Consider the following 21,828-nt stretch of genomic DNA (forward strand, 5'->3'; position numbering starts at 1 on the left):
AAACAGAATGACACTTTGGTTGCAAGGGGGCTCATATCTCCAGAAAATTGTTTAAGTTACAAACCTCATGTATGTTTGTGGTATCCCCTGCACCACTGAAAGAAACCAAATGTGTGTAATCTTGGAAATGGCTGTAATTTTTTGCTGTGAAAGCACTTTGCAAGGGGAAATTGTAATGGTGGCTTCCTGTTTCTGATCTGTAGGCTTAAAAATAGAACTGCTAAACAAAAACATTGTAGGACCCTCTTTTCTAAGTTAATTTCTAACACTGGTTTTGTTGTCTTGCTTCGTGGAAGAACTTTTTTTTCTCTCTTCCCTTCCAACTTTCATTCAGTCTTTTTCCCATCCCTCTGTGTAGGGAGGAATCACCTGAAGGCTCTTCTCTCAAGGAGCAGTAGTCTTGAGTTGAAAGCCGCAAGACTGAAGATATAAGCAACAGAGGTGCTCATGGACAGGCTAAGGCAGTGGCAGCTTAGAAAAGCCCGCCAGTCTCACCTGTGCATCCCAGTGTCACAGTACTTGGATGGGGCTCCATCCTCCTTAGCAACTCTGTTTTAGTTTCTAGAGCTGGCCAGTGTCTCTGGTCATTCAGAGCCACTGGTAGGCAGTATCGAGTGTGGTGTGTGCAAGGCAGCAAGGTGAGAGCAGCAACACGCAAAGCAGTAATCTCAATACTGAGGACAGAGTGCTGCTCAAGGGCAGTCTCTCTCCTCAGTAAACCTGAGCAAAGGTGAAAAGCTCAGGAAAGAGGCTGCAGCGCTCTCAGCTGAGAACATGGCTTCTCCATGCAGCCAGCAGCTGCTTTTTCAATGCACCACCTCAACAGCATGGTCAGTCCTTCCTGGCCTGTTTTGGCCAGAATGAGAGGAGTTGGAGGATATCTCTGCTCTTCTGCCTTACCTTGAAACTAACTGGAAGGGAAGTCCAGGAGTCAGTGGCTGGGAGGAAGGCAGTAATGAACAGGTAGAGCAGTGATGTGTGCCCACATGCATGGCTGCAGGGCCAGAAGTTGTGTTTGCAGAAGTTGCTGGCTATTGTAGTAGCTTGCATGGACCTGTTGTTGTTTTCCCTGGCAAGCCACTCATCTATGTTTGGAATGGAAGGAGTGGGTTTCTGGGGGGGAGGAAGGGATCTAATGTTTGGAAGGTGATTGCATCCTAGTTTTCAAAGGACACTCACCCCAATCTTTGATTTCCCTTGAATGATCAGACTCAGAAACACTGTTGGGGTTGATGGGTGACCACTGTCTCAGTTCCTCACACAGGAGAAGTCCTGCTGGAGCAGGAGTTTGGAAAGCTGTGTTGAAATCCCGGAGTGAGCATCTCACTCCTGGCCTCCTACCCTGTCCTCTGCAGAAGGAGGGAGGTCGCATCCCTGAAGACTGAGACCGCTCTGCCCAGCAAGAGGAGCTGAATAGCTGGCTTTAGCTGCAGCAGGGACTGCTGTTTATGTGGAGGAAAAATGAGATAAACAGAGAAACTTCTGTTGTAGTTGTAGTGGCAAGGGTGAACTCTGATAGCCTGGGTTATAATTTGGCTTTGGTATGGGGGAGAGACAAAGCAGGGCCTTCTTCCAACACTCAGCAAACAAGCAAACACGTGGCTTAGCTCTTCGTTACTGTCCTAGAAATGTCCTTGGAAGTGTCCGAAGCAATGTGTGTCTGGACAGTGCTGCAGCTCTGCACACCTGAACTTTCCCTCAGCCCTCTCCTCTCGGGGACAAGATCTAGCTGCACAGGGATCTTCTGCAGTTCACTTTAGTGCTTGGGGCTTTGCATGCAGTGGAAACTGGGCACGTAACTCCTTCAGCAGCAGTCACTTGAAATAGAGGAAAAATTAGTCTGCTTTTACCGCGCAGAGCAGAAACCCAGCTAGGAAAACTGTCCTGTGACTTTGAAGCCAGGTTTCATTTGTCAGGCCCCATCTTGTAGTAGAGTATTTCTATGGGGAAGGTGTCATATTCTGATAGCGCTAATTACAAACTAGCTGGAATTCCTTACCCATGATAAAACGGCTAAAGCAGCCCTTCTAGGGGAGAGCAGGATAAAGTATTTTCCTCTTGGAGGCAACTGTTTTGACGGGTTTTACCCCATCAGAATTAGGAGGATGCAAATGCAACCCATGGAGGGAAGTTGACTTCAGAGATGTAGCTTTGCTGAATTTTCTGCCATCAGATGCTCTGCCAACATTTTTTTTTTTCCCCCTTTCTGAGGTATTATTTCTTACTTTGTCTCAGTAAGGTTTTTTTTTTCTTTAAAGTTTCCATGCTTTGCCCAGCAACAAAATGCAGTTGAGCCACAAAACCAAACAGATGGTTGGGTCTGCTTCACTCTCTCCAAAAGAGTGTTTGCCTCAAGCTGCTGCAACCTTTTCATAGCTCCTTTGTTTTGCAGTGATCAGGACCTCTGGATTCACTTAATTTCCTGCCTGTTCCTGTGCACTGACAACTCTCTATTTGTTCCTGGCTGTGCCTTGTTGCAACTGCCAGTAGAAAGGGCTAGGAAGGCCAGTTGGGGTGCGCTTTATTGCTTGCTTTCCCCACCGTTGATCTAGCTGAAGAAACTCATGCTGTTACGTGCACTGTAGCTTGGGTTCAGAAGAGGGGTTTGGTAACACTTTCCGTGTCTGCTGCTGCAGAGCAAGGCTGCTTGTTCACGTTGTCAATGCCAGTTGTAATTTTAAGCTAACAGAGGAAAAGGTTGGCCTTGAGCGTGATGGAAATGCTACAGTAAATGACTCCTGGTGGGTGGAGGAAGATGCTGAGAAAGTGCCTGTTCTGCTCTGCTCATTGGCTTGCTCTCAGCAAGTCTGCTCACTTCTGCCCGGCCAGGATGGAGACGAATAGGGATGCTAAGTTTTTGGCTCAAACACCATACTTGAAATCTAGCTTGTGCTTTTGAAGTATGTGTCTTAAGTTCTGGCCCTCCTTTTCCACTGCCACCCGTGTATTTCTCTGGTGTGAGGTCTAGCCAAAGTATGTTTGCAAAACACTTCACCACGCACAAAGGCAAGATGCTGTATGGTCTCCTGTCAAATGCAAACCCCTTACATTCTTTTGTCACTTTTTAAATGCTGTTTAAAGCTCGTTGCTGTAGACCCACACTGTTCAAGAGGTGTAAGGAGAGCAGCGTGATGGGCCAGCCCCTCTGAGTTGGGGAGGATCGGTCCCTCTCAGGATGCGGGGCTCTGGTTTCAGTAACACAATGCTTCGTGCAGCCATGTGCGTGTTCAAAAGAGCCAACTGGCTGGAGCTCCCGCAGTGACGCTTGGCTGATTTGGCAGCCAGGTTGATTCTGTCAAGTTACAGTATGGGAGTTAAGTCCAGCTTCAAATCCTCTCCCTTACCAACTCGAGGAACTTGGGTGGGGGGGAGCTCTCTGGGGACTCTGTGTCATTATTGGCATGGAAACACTTTGTGATTATCAGCAGCAGAGTAGCGGCAAGGGGCTGATTATCTATCATGTCGTCAGCATAAATAATCAGTGGGCCCCTGAGCAGGGCTCCACCTTTTGTAATGGCTCCACGTAATCACTGCATAACAGTTTAAAAGCAAGCAGAACAGAAAAACAGCTGGGCTAATTCTGACCCTAACTGATGTTGCCTTTTCTCCCCTCACTAGAAGAGAAATATGTCACTATCCAGCCGTACGCCAGCCAGGGGAAGGATGAGATTGGGTTCGAAAAAGGGGTCACCGTGGAGGTCATCCAAAAGAACCTGGAAGGATGGTGGTACATAAGGTAAAGAAGCCGTGCAGCCAGATTGCTGCAGAACCTGTGACAATGAGCTTTTCTGATCATTCACTTAATGTTAGCGTTTAAATAATTCTGTAGCTGGGCAAGGAAGCCCAAATTGTTCATAATGCCTCTTGAAGAAATGTAAAGAAAAGGTTAAGATGATACAATGGTGATTGAAGTAACCCTACAGTGTCCGCAAAAGCTACGGATGATTCCAGTGGGGAAATTCCTGAACTTGTAGATTTTTTTATTATTATTATTTTCTTCCTTGAAGTTAAAAGCCCATATTGGAGTTAAGATCTGTGAAACCTAACAAGGCTTTCTGTTGTGTGTAATTTTAATGTGTTTCCAGTATAAGAGTTATTCTGCAACATATTTAAATCTATTTATAGCAATGCTGAAAGGCTGATTGTGATCTCTTGAGCTCTTTGGGGCAGGTAGTGCTATTTTCAGGGATATAAGAGATCAGTTTGCTGGCTATAGCCCTTTTCTAAACTTAATGAAGGTTTCAACTAATTTGCCTGATTTCTGCCTGTCCACTTTAGATATTCCTAATGTAGAGGGACTGGATTCCGAGGGCAGGCAAAGTTATCATTGTGTATCAAACTTCGTTATGTATTTGAAACAGCAGTCATAGAGGAGACTTGTGACTTAAGAATCCCCTTTTTAAATGCTCATGGGGAGAATATAGGTTAGATATGTCTCAGATAGTGATATATGGTGTCAGGATGAATACTTAATGAGAGCTTTCTCAATCTAGGTTCATGCAGCATTTAGGTTTTAGTGCTCTCTCATGATTCTGCCCCTTGTTTTGTATCTATGTGTGAATCCAGCACTGCTGTGACATCCCATTTCTCTTTAAACAAGGTGTGATACAACAGGTAGCCTGTTGTATCACATACAAAAATGAAGGTTTCTCTCTCAGGTAGTGCAAAACATCTCATCTAGTCATCTTTTTCCATTCAGACTGTAATTACAGTGATTTTTTTTTTTTTTTCCGTTTCCCTCCCCAAGCCAGAACTTGCTTTTGTTTGAATTCTACTTGATTTATCAGCTATGAATGAGGACTATGAAAATGCTGACTGAAGCAATGTTGTTGTTTTTCTTGATGTTCCTTACTTAGAAAACTGATTTTTTTTTTTTCCTTCTTCTTCTATCTAATACTCCCATAGAGGGAATAGGCTAATAAAGATAGCAGTGGAGCCAGGAAGGCACTCTAGATAGGAAGAACTCAAAAATGCCTGGGTTTGGTCAGGTCACATTTTTTTCTCCTTTAATCATTCACAGAAGTGGAATCCAAAGTTGCAGATAGAGGAATCAAGAGCACATAGGTTTTCTGAGGGGAGAAACATTGCAAGACATCTTTAGTTTATTTTGGTATTCTCCTTCTGAAATGCAGCCTTATTACTACTGTAGGTTCCCCTTTGCAATATTAACAGTTCTACCTAAGCAGAATTTCTTTTTTTGTTTTCTTCACACACTCCTTTGGGCCAACCCAAACCACACATGTTTCTGTATAGCAGAAGTGCATTCTGGTGGACAGTGACACTTGCTGCAGTGGCTTAAGTGGCTTCTTCATGGTAATCTGCTGGAAGGACAGTGGATGCCCCAGCCACCCCATGGTAGTTGGGGAATGCAGCATCCCCTTGGCTTTTTTGTAAGAGGCCCTTTGAGTTGATCAACCCCTCTTCTTGTTGAAAGGTGGGTTAGGTGCTCCCCATATGAGTGCGACAAGTGTGTTGGGTGTCAGCCATCATCCTCTGTGCTACTCTGGAGCACTATGCTGCAGTCTTGCTGGAGGATTAAACTGCTCTTATGAAACAGGGTTGGGTGTTTTTTGTTTTTCCCATGGGCAACACTTTTGGAAATGTTGATGTGGTCATCCATCCCTGCAAGCCAGTCCTTTGCAGCCTGGGTAGCTGATCTCCAACTTCTTGTGCTGTTTATTAGACTTAAACTGCTCTGAATATTGTTAGGTAGCACTCAGAAAAGGATTCCTCTTCTGCAGGAATACGCTTTTCTGAGTATTGAGTGCCTTAAAAGGAGCAACTCCGTCTCCTGCAGTGAGCGTGAGGGGAGAGGGAGCAGGAAGAGACTGCAGTTGAATCCTGCTGCCTTGTTGTCTGCTGGGCTGGGTAACAGAGACTGAACATACACATCAATGTGTAGAAATAAAAACAAATCCAGCAGCTTGCAAATGGAATCCACCTTAAAGACATTAGCTTGTTCCACCTTAAATATGTAATTTCCCCAAATTCCTGGCCATGTGCTGATCCTCATTTCCTGTCCTTTTTCTTTTTTTTTTTTTCTTTTTTCTTTTTTCTTTTCTTTTTTTTTTTTCTTTTTTTCCCCTAGTTTGCTTCCCTCTGGAGTAATTCCAGTGCTCTGGAGCTGGAAAGCAGATGTGACTCTCAGACTCAGACTCACAGAGGCACTTCTGACTTTTTTTAACATTCCTATGGTTTGAATCCATTTTTTCCTTCATGTAATATAAACAGGGAGGGTTTTGGAATCACCGAGGAACCACATCACTGCACCTAATTCTGCAACCCTCCCAATTCGATGCTGTAGAAGCTAGAGGCGATATTGGTGTGTTCCTTATTTTGTCCTGTGTGCATTATGACTTTAAAAAAAAAAATCATTGGGACTCTGGAGAAGTGAAAGAAGAGCTCTGACCTGGGATTCTTCTTATGGTTCTACTAAGTTCAGTGGATCTGTGTGCTTCCCGGTATGATCATAGCTGGCATTAGGATCCTTTATTTAGATCTTACTTTGTATCAAATACTGTCACCTGGAGATAATGTCATGGTGCCCAAGTGGATTGCAGTAAGTAGCAATATGCTAAGTAAAGCTTTTGTTATTTGCCTGCATCTTCATTTTGTGGTTCATTCTGAGCCTCAGCCCATGTGAACGAAGTGCAGTTGGGAGGTGGTAGCAGCACTGAAATGAGGAGGAATCTAGGATGGGGTTTGAAACATCTCCAGTATGTTGTGAATATAAATGAAGGAAGGATACTTGTGATTCAACTCTTAGACATGAAATGAAGATTATTACCGGTTCAGGACTTCTCTGAAGCTGATTAGCAGTTGCCTTAGTTCTTTCACCTATAAAACGGGGAGATCAAGTAGTCTTCTAAGGTGATGTTTGCAAAGGGCTTTGAGATTACCAAATTCAAGGACTAAGGTGAAAAATGTAAGCCTATTTGACTTACGTAAGTAGCTTTTATTTGCGATGTTGCCCAAATAAACTGGCAGTTGCTGGCAGCTACTGCTCAGCATTAACTTCAGGTTGAATTTGGTAACTCACAGGAAGAAATAACCAGCAACAGACTCTCTACTGGGGGTATGTTGCCCAGAGTTATTAACTGTCCAGCTATTGCTGCTACTATTCATTGGGAGAAACTACGTGAGATCAGAGGTGTCTGAAGCAGCAGGGTTATATGGGCTGATCCAAATACGTACAGTTGGCAGGAGAACTAACAAGCCAGTACAGAACCTGCCTGTGGCTGCCTTTCTAATCTTAAACATGTTAAGTCTCCCACAAACTAAGATGGATGTAAACTGTTTTTTCTTGCTGATTTTGCACAATCAAGCTCTGTTGAAAGTAACCTTTGGAACTGGAGTGCTCGGTGCATTGGCCAATGTGGCTTTCTCACAGACGAAAACCTTTACATCTGCAGATCATGTAAAGGTATAAATGTCCTTTAAAAAACTTCCGTGATGCACAGGCAGCAGAAAGTATTGGTCAGTAGCTCTGCAAAAGGGCCGTCTACTGCAAAAGGGGATGAAACAAAAAGTCTTCAGGGCTGGAAAATGGCACCGAGAGATGCCTTGCCACAACAGGGGACGTGGCACATACTGAGGCCTTTTTTTTTCTTTTCCTTTTTTGGCTTGGTTTGAGGCTTATCAGAAAAGCCTCAAAGGGGACAGGATTGAATAGATCCAAATTGCATCTTGACGTAGCATCAATGGCTGGATGCTGTGTATCTGTTGGAAGTCAAATCATTATCATTTTGCTCCTACTTGTTAGTCTCCATGCAGCAAACAAAGCTCAGAGCTGTTGGGATGCTTTCCTTTGACACCAGAATCTTTGGAAAAACTTGTCATTAAACTCTCTGAGCAGGTAGATCTCATATCTTTGCCTTCGTGTGTGACAGAAGGCAGGTATATAGGGAGAAGCAGCATCTCTAGTGTCCTGGCTGATCTAGATGGAAGGGGAGGAAAAGGCAAGATTTTTGAACAGAAAGGTCCTTGTACTTCATTGCTAGAAGTACAGCGATTGTATTTACTTTTGTACAGGAAGATTAATGAAGAAGTCTAGGGAAGCAAACCTACACTGCATTTTCCTGTTCCCCCAGTAAAGTCCCAGTGCCACTCTTGAGTGTCTGGATGTGGTGAATGAGCCCAGGGTGTGCCCTGGTGCAGAAATCTCACCGCAAACCTCAGAATCCAAGTGTTGGCATGACAAAGTTGCTCATCTGCCAGGGAATCATTTGCTGATATTCCCCCCACCTTGGCTCCTTTCTCTGCTGTCTAATGAGTCTCCATTTTCATTAAAGAGCCTTAGAGTCCTACTGTTTTAACATTTGTATTTCCTGCAGATTTCCCAAGCACCAGGATTTTAATGGTGCCTGCTTTCCCACTTACAGTTCAAGTGCCTGCTTTGGGTATCTTGAAAGATTAAAGAGAGAAGGGTTTCAGTGACTCACTCTGTAGCAAGTTAGGGTTTCATTAGGGAAAGCAGAGTTCATCCACGTGGTCCTCCCTGGAGTCAGATTGTAATCTGAAGTCCCTGCTGAGGTGTTAGGAATGGCAGGAGTTAGAAAAATCATCTTCTCAAAAGCCCAGTTGTGGAAGAATGACTTCAGTTTGAAGAGTACCATGAGAAGCTCAGGTTGGTGCTCTGGGAACACATACTGGAATCAGGTGTCTGTTCAGATTTCACAGTTTATTTCTTCAAATAGTCCCTAGCTTGTTAAGGAAAATGAGTCTCCATCAAAGCCATTTTTCTTTAGTCAAATTGTTTCTCGATCTTGCAGTGCCAGAGGAAGGTGCAGTAGTTTGAGTCCCATATTCTCCATAAGAGAAGCTGATCATACAGGACTGGGAGTTATGGGAGGAGGGGCAGTGATCATTATAATTGCAAGGAGGGAGGCTTGCACAAGGGCCTTAAACTGCAGATGTAGGGGGTCTGTACTGGGCTCTGTACACCCTTATTTGAGCCCTTTTCCATTTTGAGTTGCCACTAGGAAGTATTAAAACTACTAAAATATCTGACTAGTTTGCTTTTTTTGCTGTATGGGAAAATACTGAGTTTGCCTAGTACTGTCTAAGCATGGCATAAAACAAACTGGTGAAGCGCTTTGCCTTGTGAGTAACTGTGTTTCTTATCCAGAGAGACTCTTCCTTAGGATGATTAGTGGCTTTTAACAGCAGTCCACAGTTCAATGCTAGCTCAGCTGACTGAGATGTCTAATCAATAGGTAATAAATGAATAGAGACCACAAAAGCTTATCTGAGAACCGCAAAATTTGTTTTATGTTACATCCATCACTTCTGCCTTAGCTGTTATATTTGAAATGCGTGAGAAGGCTGCGTTTGATGTGCTGATGTTTCCTTTTGAATCTGCAGGTATCTAGGCAAAGAGGGCTGGGCCCCAGCTTCATATCTGAAGAAGGCTAAAGATGATCTTCCGTCTAGGAAAAAGAACTTAACTGGGCCAGTGGAAATCATAGGAAATATCATGGAGATCAGTAACCTGCTGAACAAGAAATCATCCACTGACAAGGAAACTCAAGCAGAAAATGAGACTGCAGAAACCCATATCACCAAGAAGGAAATCAGTTTACCCATCCTGTGCAATGACTCTAATGGCAATGCCATGATGACCCCAGACAAGCAGGCTTCCAAACTGGCCCAGGGATCCCCAGCCATAGCAAGGATAGCACCACAAAGAGCTCAAATAAGTAAGGCAGTAAAGTAGTCTGGGTTTCCACTGGCTTGCAATGAATTCTTGGTTTCTACCTTTCAGGGCTGGCATTGCCTGTCAGCTAAGGTCCCATATGTCCTGGCCTTATAGCTGAGTCCACACAAGCAGATGTTTGCATTGTCTGTAGATCTGCAGGGACTCCAGGACATAGTCCTTCATTATCAGTGATAAAATTTAACTTCGCTTTATGTAAGGGCTGGCTGGTTCTTCTTTATCTTACCTTTACTTTTTTTCTTTTTCCCAGAGAAGATTTTTTCCTTTTGAACACTCTAAAATGTGCTCCCCACCCTCAGTAATGCAGATGATGTGATGGTGTGTTAAAGTCAAGGAGACCACCTATGTCTTCTCTTGCATTTGTTCTGCTGTTTTCCTGGGGGCAAGTTGCTATAATGTTTTTACTACTTCATCTGCAAAACGCAGATGCTAACGCTAGTCTGTGCGAGGAATGGCAAGATGTTATGAAAGAGGACAGTGTGAGTGTTATTAATTTAGTGGATTATTTTTACTGCTGGGGGGAAAACTAGGTATTAGGCCAATTCTTTGCTGGCCGATCTCCAATGGAGCTGGTCAGTTTCAGCAGAAAATACAATCCACTACTTTCTGGCAGTGATTTCCTCTTAAATTTGCTGGCTTAGCTAAGATGAATAGCTAAGCTACCTTGGTATTTCTAATATACCCTCATAGTTTACTATCTTGTTTCATAGAGATGCCTTAAATATTGCAAATACTGACTTCTAATATTCTCAAACTGTGTAACAGCAGAGAGCTGCTGAAAAATGTGTTTAGCGGTACTTACAAAGTTAAATAAACTCTCCCTTTTCCCTTTCCTGCTCAGGTTCTCCGAATCTAAGAACAAGGCCGCCCCCACGAAGAGAATCCAGTCTGGTTTGTATTGGTTTATGGTATATTTTAGCAGTGGGGTAGGTGTGTGGGTGCCTTATGAGACTTTCTACAGCCATACAAGTTGTGGGGGGTATCTGAGAGACCCTTTATTTGCACGCCTGTTCATTTTATTGTTTAACTATTGAGCAGACCTCTGGACATCCTAATGTTAATTGGGGATTTCTGTCTTTCAAAATGTTGCCCCAACTAAGCAGGTATTGAACTGAAGGGAGAACATCCTAGAGCTGCTACGTTCTGTGCATGAGCGTTAAAGCCCGTTTGGCTGACCCAGAAGGTTTAAAGTTCCTCTGGGTGTCTTTAGCCCAGACTGGATCTTTTGACCTTCTCTTGTCTTTAACAACTGGGAACGTCTTCCCTCCTTCCATTGCTACCATCTTTGAGGTGGCTAAGCTTCACTCTTGTGTATGTTTAAAGTGACTTGGGGTCTTATGGAAGGATGTGTGCTACAGGAATGAGACCTCCTATGATTGTTTATCATTAAAGCTAGAATTGTGGAAGTTTGGCCAATTTGAGATTAAGACTGTCATCTTCAGACAGGAACTACTCAGTAGTCTATTTGCACAAAAGTCATGCTAATAACTTGTTTATAACTAGGCAATACATAGCGTTTAATCTTTGCTGTATCCTTTATGAGCACTATGTGACTTGTAATTTTTCTGTGTCATCTGAGATGCCTCTTAACAAACTAGATGAATAGCATATTAGCATTGTCTTCCTATTTCTCTTTGCACTATTTTCAATTAGACTTTGTTTTGGCAAGACTACTACACTTAATCCCATGCTAAAAATAACAGTGATAATATATGTGAAACCCTGAACATGTCTGCTGTTTCCAATTATCTTCATTTAATCCAAACCATCCTATTATCTGAAGGCATTTTATTATGCTGCACTTCTGCTGTATTTCAGCATTTATAGTGCAGAAACATCCAATTATAACATTGTTAGACACGGTTCCTAAGGTGCAGTGATGCATCCTCTGTAAAATGCCACATGCTGTGCGTGATGAAACATGGATTGTTAGTTACAACGAGGATTTCTTAGAAATGGAGAAGCGTGTGAATAAAGCACAGTATGCAATTTGCCTTTCTTCCATTAATGGCTTAGGATCATTTTGTGTCCTTGGCTGTCCTGTGTCTGTCTGTGGCAGGTCTGACCTATGTTCAAGAGATCCTGACATACTGCAGTTCTTGTGTTAGAATCATAAGCAATGAAGTGCAGAAGCTGTGAAGCTCCACCATTATCTAGTCGTTCTGTAGATGAGCAATGTGCTAATCTGAAAAGCTTTCGATATTGAAATTCTTGAAAGGACTCTTATCCCATTTATCACCTTAAAAATGATTGTAACAAGCTCTAAAATGTGACAGCTTAATGTAAAGGCACTCAGTGGAGTGCCTTTAGAGGAGTCTGGTATGCTGCCAGAATGCCTGTAAATAGCAGTGTCCTGCTTCTCATGGAGCCTCTATGCAATTTAAATGCAGGTTGTGTTGGGATTGAGTAGAGGTTCTGGGTCTCTGTTACAAGGAGGAACTGGAATCTTTTGATCCTATAGTGAAGTCCTTCCTTTCTTCTACCACTTTAGCTGAGCAAAGCTCTTCATAGGGGTCTATGATATTATCCTTGTTTCTTGCTACAACAGATGCCCACTAGCTCATATCACTGACTATTTCAGATTGTTTAAAAATCCAGCAGCAGATTAAGAGCAATTCATTAGGATTACATTTTAAAGTAGTATATTTGATGATAGCTAGAAGCTATTACGTGCCTGTTGCAATGCCATTTTCTATAGTTGTGGCAAGCCATCCAATACTGAGTCTTTCTAGACAAAATCTCAGAGTAAATGGGCTGTTGTTACTGAGACTGAAATGGCAGCACACGCTTTATGGCCCATCAGTAAAATGTTTTACTGTTCAGGTAAAGATTATCACAGTTTTAATAGCTGGTGAAGGTGGTATGAACAGTGCGTATTTTGAAAGGCTTCTCTCTTGTGGCCCATCTCAATACATCAGCTTCCACTCTGGAGAACTGGGAAGTTGTCGTTAGGAAGTAGCGCAGGAAGAAGGAAGAGTTTTAGTGAATAAAGGCAAATATTTTTTCATACTGCTTTTCAGCCCACTGTTTCTTTGGTTTAATTGAACAAAACTTCCTATTTACTGTAGGGTTTTCAGTTGCCCAAGCCACCAGAGCCACCCTCCGTGGAAGTGGAATACTACACCATTGCAGAGTTCCAGTCGTGTATCTCTGATGGCATAAGCTTTCGTGGAGGACAAAAAGCAGAGGTGAGACTTAACAGTACAGCTGGAAAAATTGTAATATTTGGCTATTGCAGGCGACTGGATTGAAAGGGGAGGAGTGGAAAGCAATTGGTTGAGATTTTTGTCTAAGTAACATGTTCCTTGTCATCTCCTAGGTTATTGAAAAGAATTCTGGTGGCTGGTGGTATGTGCAGATTGGAGAGAAGGAAGGATGGGCTCCAGCATCTTACATTGACAAGAGGAAGAAGCCGAATTTAAACAGAAGAACCAGTACTTTAACCCGCCCAAAAGTTCCTCCGCCAGCACCTCCCAGTAAACCAAAAGACTCTGAAGAAGGAACAACTCCTGGAACGGTTTCTTCAGGAGATACCCAGGACTCTCCCCACAAGCTGAAATACGAAGAACCTGAGTATGATGTGCCTGCCTTTGGCTTTGACTCGGAGTGTGAAGTGAGTGAAAGTCATCGTGAAGAGGGCACTCCTGAAAAACGACTGTTTCAGCCCCTCAAGCCCTCTCCTGTGTCATCACTTCAGAAAGCAAAGTTCAAAGTAGGAGAGTCTTCAGAAGATGTTGCTCATGAAGAAGAGACCATCTATGAGAATGAGGGATTCAGGCGTTATGTGGAAGATGCTTTGTCCAATAAGGAATCTAGTGGAGACTCCGATTCTCAGAAAAGCTCCTCTCTCTCCTTGATCCGAAGGAATTCTCCATGTTCCAGCTCTCCTAAATCATCACTTGTGAAGCTCAAGACGGACAAAAACATCCAGCCCGATCTTGGAAAATGTCACTATTCCAGGAGCGAGGAGACAAAACCAAGGTCAGCTTCAGATGTTGGCTTACGTAGCATGCCAAGAACAGGCATGAAGAAAGAGCCTGGGCAGAGTCCTTCCATTAGAGCAAAGCCAATTGTTAGGCCCAAACCCTTCTTGAACAAGGCAGACTCTCAGAGCCAAGAAAAGATGGATATCAGCACTTTAAGGCGTCAGCTGAGGCCAACTGGGCAACTCAGAGGTGGACTTAAAGGTTCAAGAAGTGAAGAGTCCGAGAGCCCCCCCCACACAGCTTCTGAAAACCGAGACGATCCTGTTAGGAGGAGCTCAGCTGATCTCATTACAGCTCCTTCCCGTGGCATTTTCTGCTCTAGCCATCCAGCCAAAACTGAACAAGAAAATGAATCCAGATGCTTCTATGTGACCACTGACTCATACCAAAAGGTACAGGATTCTGAAATTTGCTTCCCAGCAGGAGTAGAAGTGGAAGTGCTAGAAAAGCAAGCCAGTGGATGGTGGTACCTGAAATACGGAGACATGGAAGGCTGGGCTCCTTCCCATTATTTGGCTCTGCCTGATAACCAGCGAGAAACCACGTCAGCAGAGACTGATGCCTCATTTGGCAGGAACAGGAAAAATGAAAACAAGTCAAACAGTTTAGAGAAGATAGAGAAGAGGGTTCAGGCTTTGAACACCATCAACCAGAGCAAACGCGCAACACCACCCATCCCAAGCAAACCTCCTGGTGGTTTTTCAAAACCATCAGGGGCAGTCAAAATGAGGAATGGTGTGAGGCAACTTGCCGTACGGCCACAGTCAGTGTTTGTGTCTCCACCACCAAAGGATAACAACCTGTCATGCTCCTTGCGCAGAAATGAGTCTTTAACAACTACAGATCATCTTAGGACCGTCCGTCGGAATTCGTCCTTCAGCAACGCATGGTCACAGCCTGGTGATGCAAAGGGAAAGCAGCCTGAGCGGTCAGGTACAGAGGGCTCGGAGACCACCTCCAACCTCCCTACCCAGAGGAATGGGATTCCTGTGTCCACAGTCAGGCCAAAGCCCATTGAGAAATCCCAGTTCATCCACAACAATCTCAAGGACATCTATGTCTCCATTGCAGACTATGAAGGAGATGAGGAGACTGCAGGGTTTCAGGAAGGTGTCTGCATGGAAGTCCTCGAAAGGAACCCAAATGGCTGGTGGTACTGCCAGATCATGAATGGCGTGAAGCCATTCAAAGGCTGGGTGCCCTCAAATTACTTGGAGAAAAAGAACTAATATTGCATAACTTTAACCTCCCTAATTTATACTGTTCCTGCTGTGTACATGTGGAAAAAACAATTGCTACACAAAAAGACGTTTCCCTGTGCTCCAGTTTGTACAAAGGGACAAAGGAGTCTATGCTGAGGACAAATCGGCCATGTTCTGGAGAGGTTTGTGGGGTTAACGTGTCGTAATCACCTATGAGGAAGATGCAGCATAGTCAAATGCCTTTTTGTGAAGTTGTTAATAATCTTGTATGTGTAACAGGGTATGACATCCCATCTTTCCCATTATTGATAGGAAACCAAATGTGTGCCTTTTGTGAGAGAGAAATACACATGCATCTACTTGGGGAGTTTTGTGCCAAACTCTGTTTTACAATCTTGGCTCCCTTTCTCCTCGTTCTTGTCCGTACGTGGAATACCCAAGAGTTTTGGATGCGTTTCCACAACTTAGTGAGAAGCGAATGGAAGTTTCTGAAACACAGAGGGACTCTAATCCTTTGGAGATGTTCACTTTTTTTTCTTACTGTTCTCAACAGTTGGTTGGTCCAGAGCTGGAGCCTTTTCATCGCAGAGAGATTTGGTCTCTGACTTCAGCTGTGTTTTGTTGTTACTGCTAACTCACCGGAAAAGCCAATGAGGTGGTGTTGGTTGGGGGCTTTTGTTTCCTTTCGTTCTGTCATGTTCTTTGAGTTGGGATTTCAGGTGTTCTAAGGCAGCGATGCCTACTGGTGCTTGTAAAAACAAACCTACAAACCCCGTGCTTGAGCACGTCGATTACTTTGTAGGCTCCGTATTTAGTTCCATGCCTGACTCCTGCCAGGTGATCCTGGTTGATTCTCTTCCTGGAGTTGGGTTTCTTAAAACTTGTCATAATATCAAAATGTACAGAAGTCCCTTAAGACACTAAAGACAAAGCTGTCAAATGTGTTACTTCTGTTTTTGCAATCTGGTCCAAATCCAAGCGTGCTGACTGCTGGCAGAGCCCACCAAGGTATTAGTTAGAAATAGCCGTAACCTTCTGCAACATCAGTGTTTACAATGAGGGAGGAAAAAAAAGCCATCAAACTCAGTCTGCACATCCTTAATTTGTATATTTTTGGGGAATTGTTTTTCTGTGTTTTGTTTTTGTCTTTTCTGTGCATTCTTGGGTTACTTTATTTTTTTTTTTTGTCTTGTTTTACCAGAAGAGACTTAAAACTGAAGTAGGAGCCAAATATGTGTTTCTGTTCCCACTTGAATCCAAAAAGTACATTTGTATTGGAAAGCATGCCTGGGCTTCTCAGGCTCAGAGATTTAATATCAAAGAAATTAGGTCTACAGTGCATCTAACCAGGAAGCTGCCTCTTCTAGTTCCATTTCTGTTTGCCTTTCTTAACTCATGCTCTGAAACATGGCACATGGTGAGAGTAGTGTGGTGGGAAATGGAAGAGGCATCCATTGGAAAAGGCTAGGAATAGAGAGTTATTCGTGAGGTAGCCAACTCTTGTACTGTAATCATCATTGGCTAAATCCCTACTGTACTTGAGGAAGTCATGCTTTTTTTTTTAATGGCCTTGTTAATCACTCAAGATCAGTATCTAGTTCCTTTAAATAATAGGCAGCATTGTAAATCTGTTTTAAGGGGGAGGGGGCAGACCATTTCACTACTGGTTTACACAAAATGATACATGCCCTTTTTTCCCCCCAGAGTTTCATACCGATTTGGCTTGGAAGGTAAACATTATAAAGACTTTAAAATAGCTGGGATCAAGGGGCTGAGTAAAATAGCACAACAATATCGTGTGTTACTGGGGATGTTTCTCTGCCAAAAAAAAAATACACAATTTATACGTTGTTCCTGTCTTTTTTTGTTGTTGTTGTTGGGTTTTTTTGTGGTTTGGGGTTTTTATTAATTTCCATGGTAACATTGAGAGAGTTGCCTACAGCTAACCTGACTGATGTCCTTTTGGTAGCTGAAACAACATCCAGGTGCCACAACTGGCTACGAACAGTGCTGTGGTTCGAGCAGCTCTCTGCATCCAAGTGGGGAGGGAGGCTGTTTGGTTGGGATCCCTTTAAATTGTGGTGGCAGGAGGAGGTGGTGTATCTGCACAACAGCTTGTATCACAGTGTGCAGGGTCCTCTTTGTACCTTAACATCTTACTATATAATATATATGTATATATCCAGTTAGCTACATCTTACTGGATGTGTATCTGAGGCATTGTGGCCCTGTCTCTCATACTTCTCCCCATTTTCAGTTGTACTAGTATGGTAGCAGCCATAAAAGACTGCTGGAGCTGTTGTGAGATTATAATAGAAGTATTATATTCTTCTGCTGGACAGTATTAAATAGAGCAATACATAGAGTTATCTGCTAGATTGCAGTACTAATAGTAGTGACTTAGTGACTCGTATTAATGTTGTTATGATTTATTTTAACAATAATGATGCGGAAGTGGTTCATTATTTTGAATTAATGCACTTTAACAATAAAAGAAACCAAAATGGAAGCCAATGCAGAGAACTAAGTGCATTATTTAAAGGTGCAGTATATAATTATCATTTTCTTGAAGCACATATTTATTAAGAATTAACTTATTATTTAAAATATTCTAAAGTTCTGTTTAAAGACATTCCCACTAGGTCATCTCTTTGGGGGGATGCAAAAGCACAGCTCCCAGATCTTCTGCATTGAGCCACTGAATTCTCTGAGTACGGTGCGGCGTGATGTGAGCCCCTACCCAGGGAGAGGAGAGCAGCACGCAGACGGGAGAGCCCAGACTACTATAAATATTCGCACGTGCATCCAGCAAAGCCGAGCCCAGAGCACCTCTGAACTGCAGGAGTCCTTGCACAGTTTGGGGTGGCAAAGCCATTTTTGGCAGATGGCTGTGGTGCCTGGCTGCCGTGTGCCTTGCATGAGGCTGATCCCTGGTGGATGTGGGCTCGCCGCGAGGCTCAGGTTAGTGTGAGGGCTTCAGGATTTGCCTGTGAAACATGGGCCAGCTCTGTAACAGATGTCAGTCTGTCCCACAGCTCCCTTTCCACCTTGCTGGCTTGCTTCTCTAGCTCTGGCTTTTGCAGGGAGGCAGTTTGCCAAGCTCCAAGCAGCGCAGGGGATGACACAGCATGAGGGTGCCTGCAGTACTGCCAGGGTTTTCTCAAGCAGCAGCCTGGTGTCCCATGGCTCAATTGCTCCTTTATGCCATCTCAAAGGCTTCATGGCCCCCTGAGGAGAGGCCAGAGCCCGTAGATGGGCCGCAAAGCCATGCTCGTGGCCTCCTTCCTCCCTCTGCCCCCACCTGCACCAGCAGAAAGGATGGGGCACAAATGACCTGCTTGATGCTAGAAATGAATGTGGGCCACTGCCTGGCATGCCGGGCTTCCCGCCTGGTGGGAAAGCTTCGGTTTGGGCTTTCCTTTATTTGGTGGCTGTTTTGACTGCTTGTGTTTGAAAGGGCACTTTTAAAGCAAATACCCCCCAATGCAGTTTTTCCCCCTTCCATCTTACCATTGTCACAGCATCTCTCATTGATCTCTCTTTTGATTCTTTCATCTGAGAGAGATCAGGAAAAGAATTATTTTTTCCACCGGTGAGCAGCTAGTTTTGGTCAGCTCCACTGATACCTGAAATAGCAAGCCCTTTCCACTGTTAGCTGTGAAACAGAGTGAAAGGCCTTAAGCTAAATCAGAAAGGCTGACTGCAGGGCAGGAAAACCTGGCAGGGTGCCTCAGAGGACAGTGTAGTGCTAGAAGTGTTTTAGCTCTTTTCTAAAATGTTAATGTTGCCTTAAGCTTTATTTACTTAATTTGTCAGAACTGACACTGGATCAAGAGCAATATTTAAATGTAACGTACACCTCAGTGAACACTCAATGCAGAAATCAATAGTACTGTTTAAATTTATCTTTTTCTGGTTTATTCTTGAACCAGCTTGTTAAGAGGAAGAGCTCTGCAGGGCTTAGGCAAAGCCATTTGCAGCTGAAGGGGGCCCTCCTCCGGGGGAAGAGGCGGCTGATGTCACTGCGTTGCTCTCGCCCGCTGTCCGTGCTTTCCAAAAAGTCTTGAATTTGGACCAGCAGAAAATCCAAACTCCAATGCCAGAGAACAAAATTTAAGAATGTGAAAATTGTGTCTTGCTGTATACTGCAACTTTAATAATAATGAGCACTTCTGAGTTCGTTATTGAGGTTTATATAATGCCTGAAAAGTTTAATTGCTGGTTTCCCTTGTCTCCCCTTTCAAAACACTTCCTCATAACAGCAAGAGTAATATGTTTGTGTTAGCAGCCCTTCCTCGTGGGAGGCGATTCCTGGTAATTGTTTTAGCTCTCACACCTTGCAATGGGTGGGTGTAGTCGTATGTACCAGTCCTTTGCAAGCCAAACTTTTCAAGAGAAAGGATATGATGGGTGCATGCTGGGATACTTAACTAATGTGTCAACAGGAAGTTTTTAAATTGATGTGTACAGTAATAGCAAATATACAGTAATGAAGGATTGAAATTGGCTCACGGTTAGACTCTTAAAAATGGAATTTCACATCTGCACAGGTATAGCTAAAAAATGGGTTTGGCCCTTGTGGATACGCACCCCGAAGACTCTTTCCGTTATGATGCTAAAAAGTTTGACGAAGGCATTATATAATTGTTTTCATCACTTTCAGATCTTAATGAATCGTATTTTATTGTAATATATATTCATTGCTTTCCTCAGTTAAAAAGAAAGTTACTGCTATTATCTTATATGAAAAACAAGGGAATTTGATAAAGCATTCATTATTTTCATATTACTAGTATTAACAGAATAGGACTAGTACTATTTAATTTTAGATCATCATAGCTAGCTTGTCAATAACTCATATTTTCCTGTGTTATATCCTACTAATTTTTTCTATTTTTTCCCAAATACTCTGCATTCTTGAGAAAAAACAAATCCAATGAGTGGATAAGTGCAATATTCATAGAATAAACAGGCCCCTCATCCAGGACTTGGAGTGGAACGTGCAGTGTGAAATGTTTGCAATTTTGTATTCATGCACTCTTAGGGGAAGGGGAAATGCAGGGGAGGGGGCAGCTGGATGAAAACAGGACCCTTTGGTAGGTAGGGACTGATAGCTGGGGTAGTTTGGGGCAGGAACGGCTGCTTTTCATTAAAGAAGCATCACCTGTTACTGAAAGTATAAGGATTATGCAGCATGTTGCCAGGATTGTGTATAGAATGTGCATTAACATACTTGTCAATACAGGACTTCTGAGCTATGCTTGAAACACTCTGTATGTCATCCATGCATGATATTGTCTTCTGGTATGTCTCTGCTGGTTATGTCCTCTGTTACGCTTCAGAATTGATGATAACTTCAGAAGGGAAAATACTTCTGCTGGTGCAGTCCCAAGTTTTGATACTGTATTGTTACTTGTATTTATTGCAAGAGCTATGGGAATATTTTTACAGGTCCTCATTTCTTTTTCTCTCCTTATTGTTAATCTAAGAAAAAGTCCCCATTTCATCTGGGTTAGTTCTCACCTGCAGAATTTCACAGCTGATTTGGGTATTGATTTCATATTTCTTGGCTTGCAAAGGCTGATCTCTCAGGTCCAAAATAAAGTTGGGCAGAAACTTTCCCTTTCAAAAGAGGGTTTGTCTTAAATTCTATTTCAATGGAAGGAGAACTTCCATCTGTCCAAAATAATGTGACTTTCCAGGTAGCAGCAAAATCTACTACCTTTGAAAAACTGGACTGTTTTTGTAAGATGCAAGAGAAATGTGAAAGCCAGAGCATTTGATTGTCTGAGCTCCAGGGAGTACATCTCCTGTGGCTCTAGTTCATGTCCCTGGAGAGGGAGTGTACCTCAGCTTTCTGCTTAACTTTTGTCCTGCTGTTCTTAAGTTTGTCAAAAAGCCTTAATGTTACCAGAGACCTTGGCATTCAACAGAAAAACTGAATTCTGCAGCCATACTGAAATAGTACCAATTACATGATTTTGGAAAACCTCTAATACTTTACAAATGAATCTGGTTTTGAGGAGCCAACTTAATTCTTTCACGTGCTCTTGTTTAAAGTGGCAAGCAGTCCATGAGCATCAGTAGAGTTACACTGACAGAAGATCCACAGTGGAGCAAAGCATCTCGCGGACGCTCAGCATGGACCATTCTCAGCAAAAGCAAGCGCCATGCACTCAGTTCCTACACCTCCCAAGGGTGCACAGGACCACTGAGCCTCGGTGCTGCCATGCCATGATCCACTTCCCTCCAGGTCTTGCAGCTTTTTAAAACCAACTGGAGCTTTGCTGCTACTTGCTGGTGGCTTCCCATCACCGGCGGCTCCTTCTCTGGCAACTTCAGATGCTATTTAGCCATGTAGTGAAGTGCTGTGTATAAATGCAGTGTTTGATAGCTGCCAACAGTACCAGTATGATGGTCTGAGAGCAAATGTTTATGTAAGTTATTATTTTTTCATTTGCTTTTAGTTGCTTGGTAGAAGCAGGGACCACCAATGTGGCGATGCATGGGGAATGTGTCTGCACATTGAACTGTTTGATGGCCTCTGCTAGCTCTGCCCAGTGCTTGTATTTCTCTTTCTGTCCCTCTGTGCTGCTCAGTAGTCACGTCTGTTGCATGTGTCTGTAATTTTCAAATAAAGTACTGTATGTCGGGCTGGATCCAGAAGCCCCTGCAGTCAGTTGACTTTGGGTTGGGATGTAGGTTGCTGTTGCTGCTTTTCCTCCTCCGTCTTAGACGCCACTCGGAGCAAAGCAGAGATATCTGTAATAAGTCACCCATAACTCTACTTTGGGGTGTCAGTTTTGTAGGGTGTGCATGCATTGCCAAGGGTGGAGTGAGGGATCTTTTTTTCTTGGGTGCCTTCACATCAGGGCTAGGGCTCTGCAGCGATTCCCGGAGCGAAAGCTGCGCTGCACCACATGTG

At 43.4% G+C, this 21,828-nt stretch overlaps 1 protein-coding gene across 5 annotated transcripts in view; it reads left to right on the forward strand.

Annotated features, from left to right (window-relative positions):
* The window catches only part of SH3PXD2A (SH3 and PX domains 2A), a 268,655-nt gene extending 247,093 nt beyond the window's left edge, over positions 1 to 21,562 (forward strand). For all 5 annotated transcript variants that reach the window (XM_075504614.1, XM_075504613.1, XM_075504616.1 and 2 more), the window contains 5 exons: positions 3,619 to 3,736; positions 9,364 to 9,698; positions 10,557 to 10,606; positions 12,784 to 12,903; positions 13,035 to 21,562. In XM_075504614.1, coding sequence (XP_075360729.1) covers positions 3,619 to 3,736; positions 9,364 to 9,698; positions 10,557 to 10,606; positions 12,784 to 12,903; positions 13,035 to 14,930 — 2,519 coding nt within the window. In that variant the 3' untranslated portion in view covers positions 14,931 to 21,562. The remainder of the gene's footprint in view (positions 1 to 3,618; positions 3,737 to 9,363; positions 9,699 to 10,556; positions 10,607 to 12,783; positions 12,904 to 13,034) is intronic.
* The last annotated feature ends 266 nt before the right edge of the window (positions 21,563 to 21,828 follow it).

Source organism: Mycteria americana, chromosome 6 (genome assembly GCF_035582795.1).
Source record: "Mycteria americana isolate JAX WOST 10 ecotype Jacksonville Zoo and Gardens chromosome 6, USCA_MyAme_1.0, whole genome shotgun sequence".
In the NCBI taxonomy this organism is placed as follows: Eukaryota; Metazoa; Chordata; class Aves; order Ciconiiformes; family Ciconiidae; genus Mycteria; species Mycteria americana.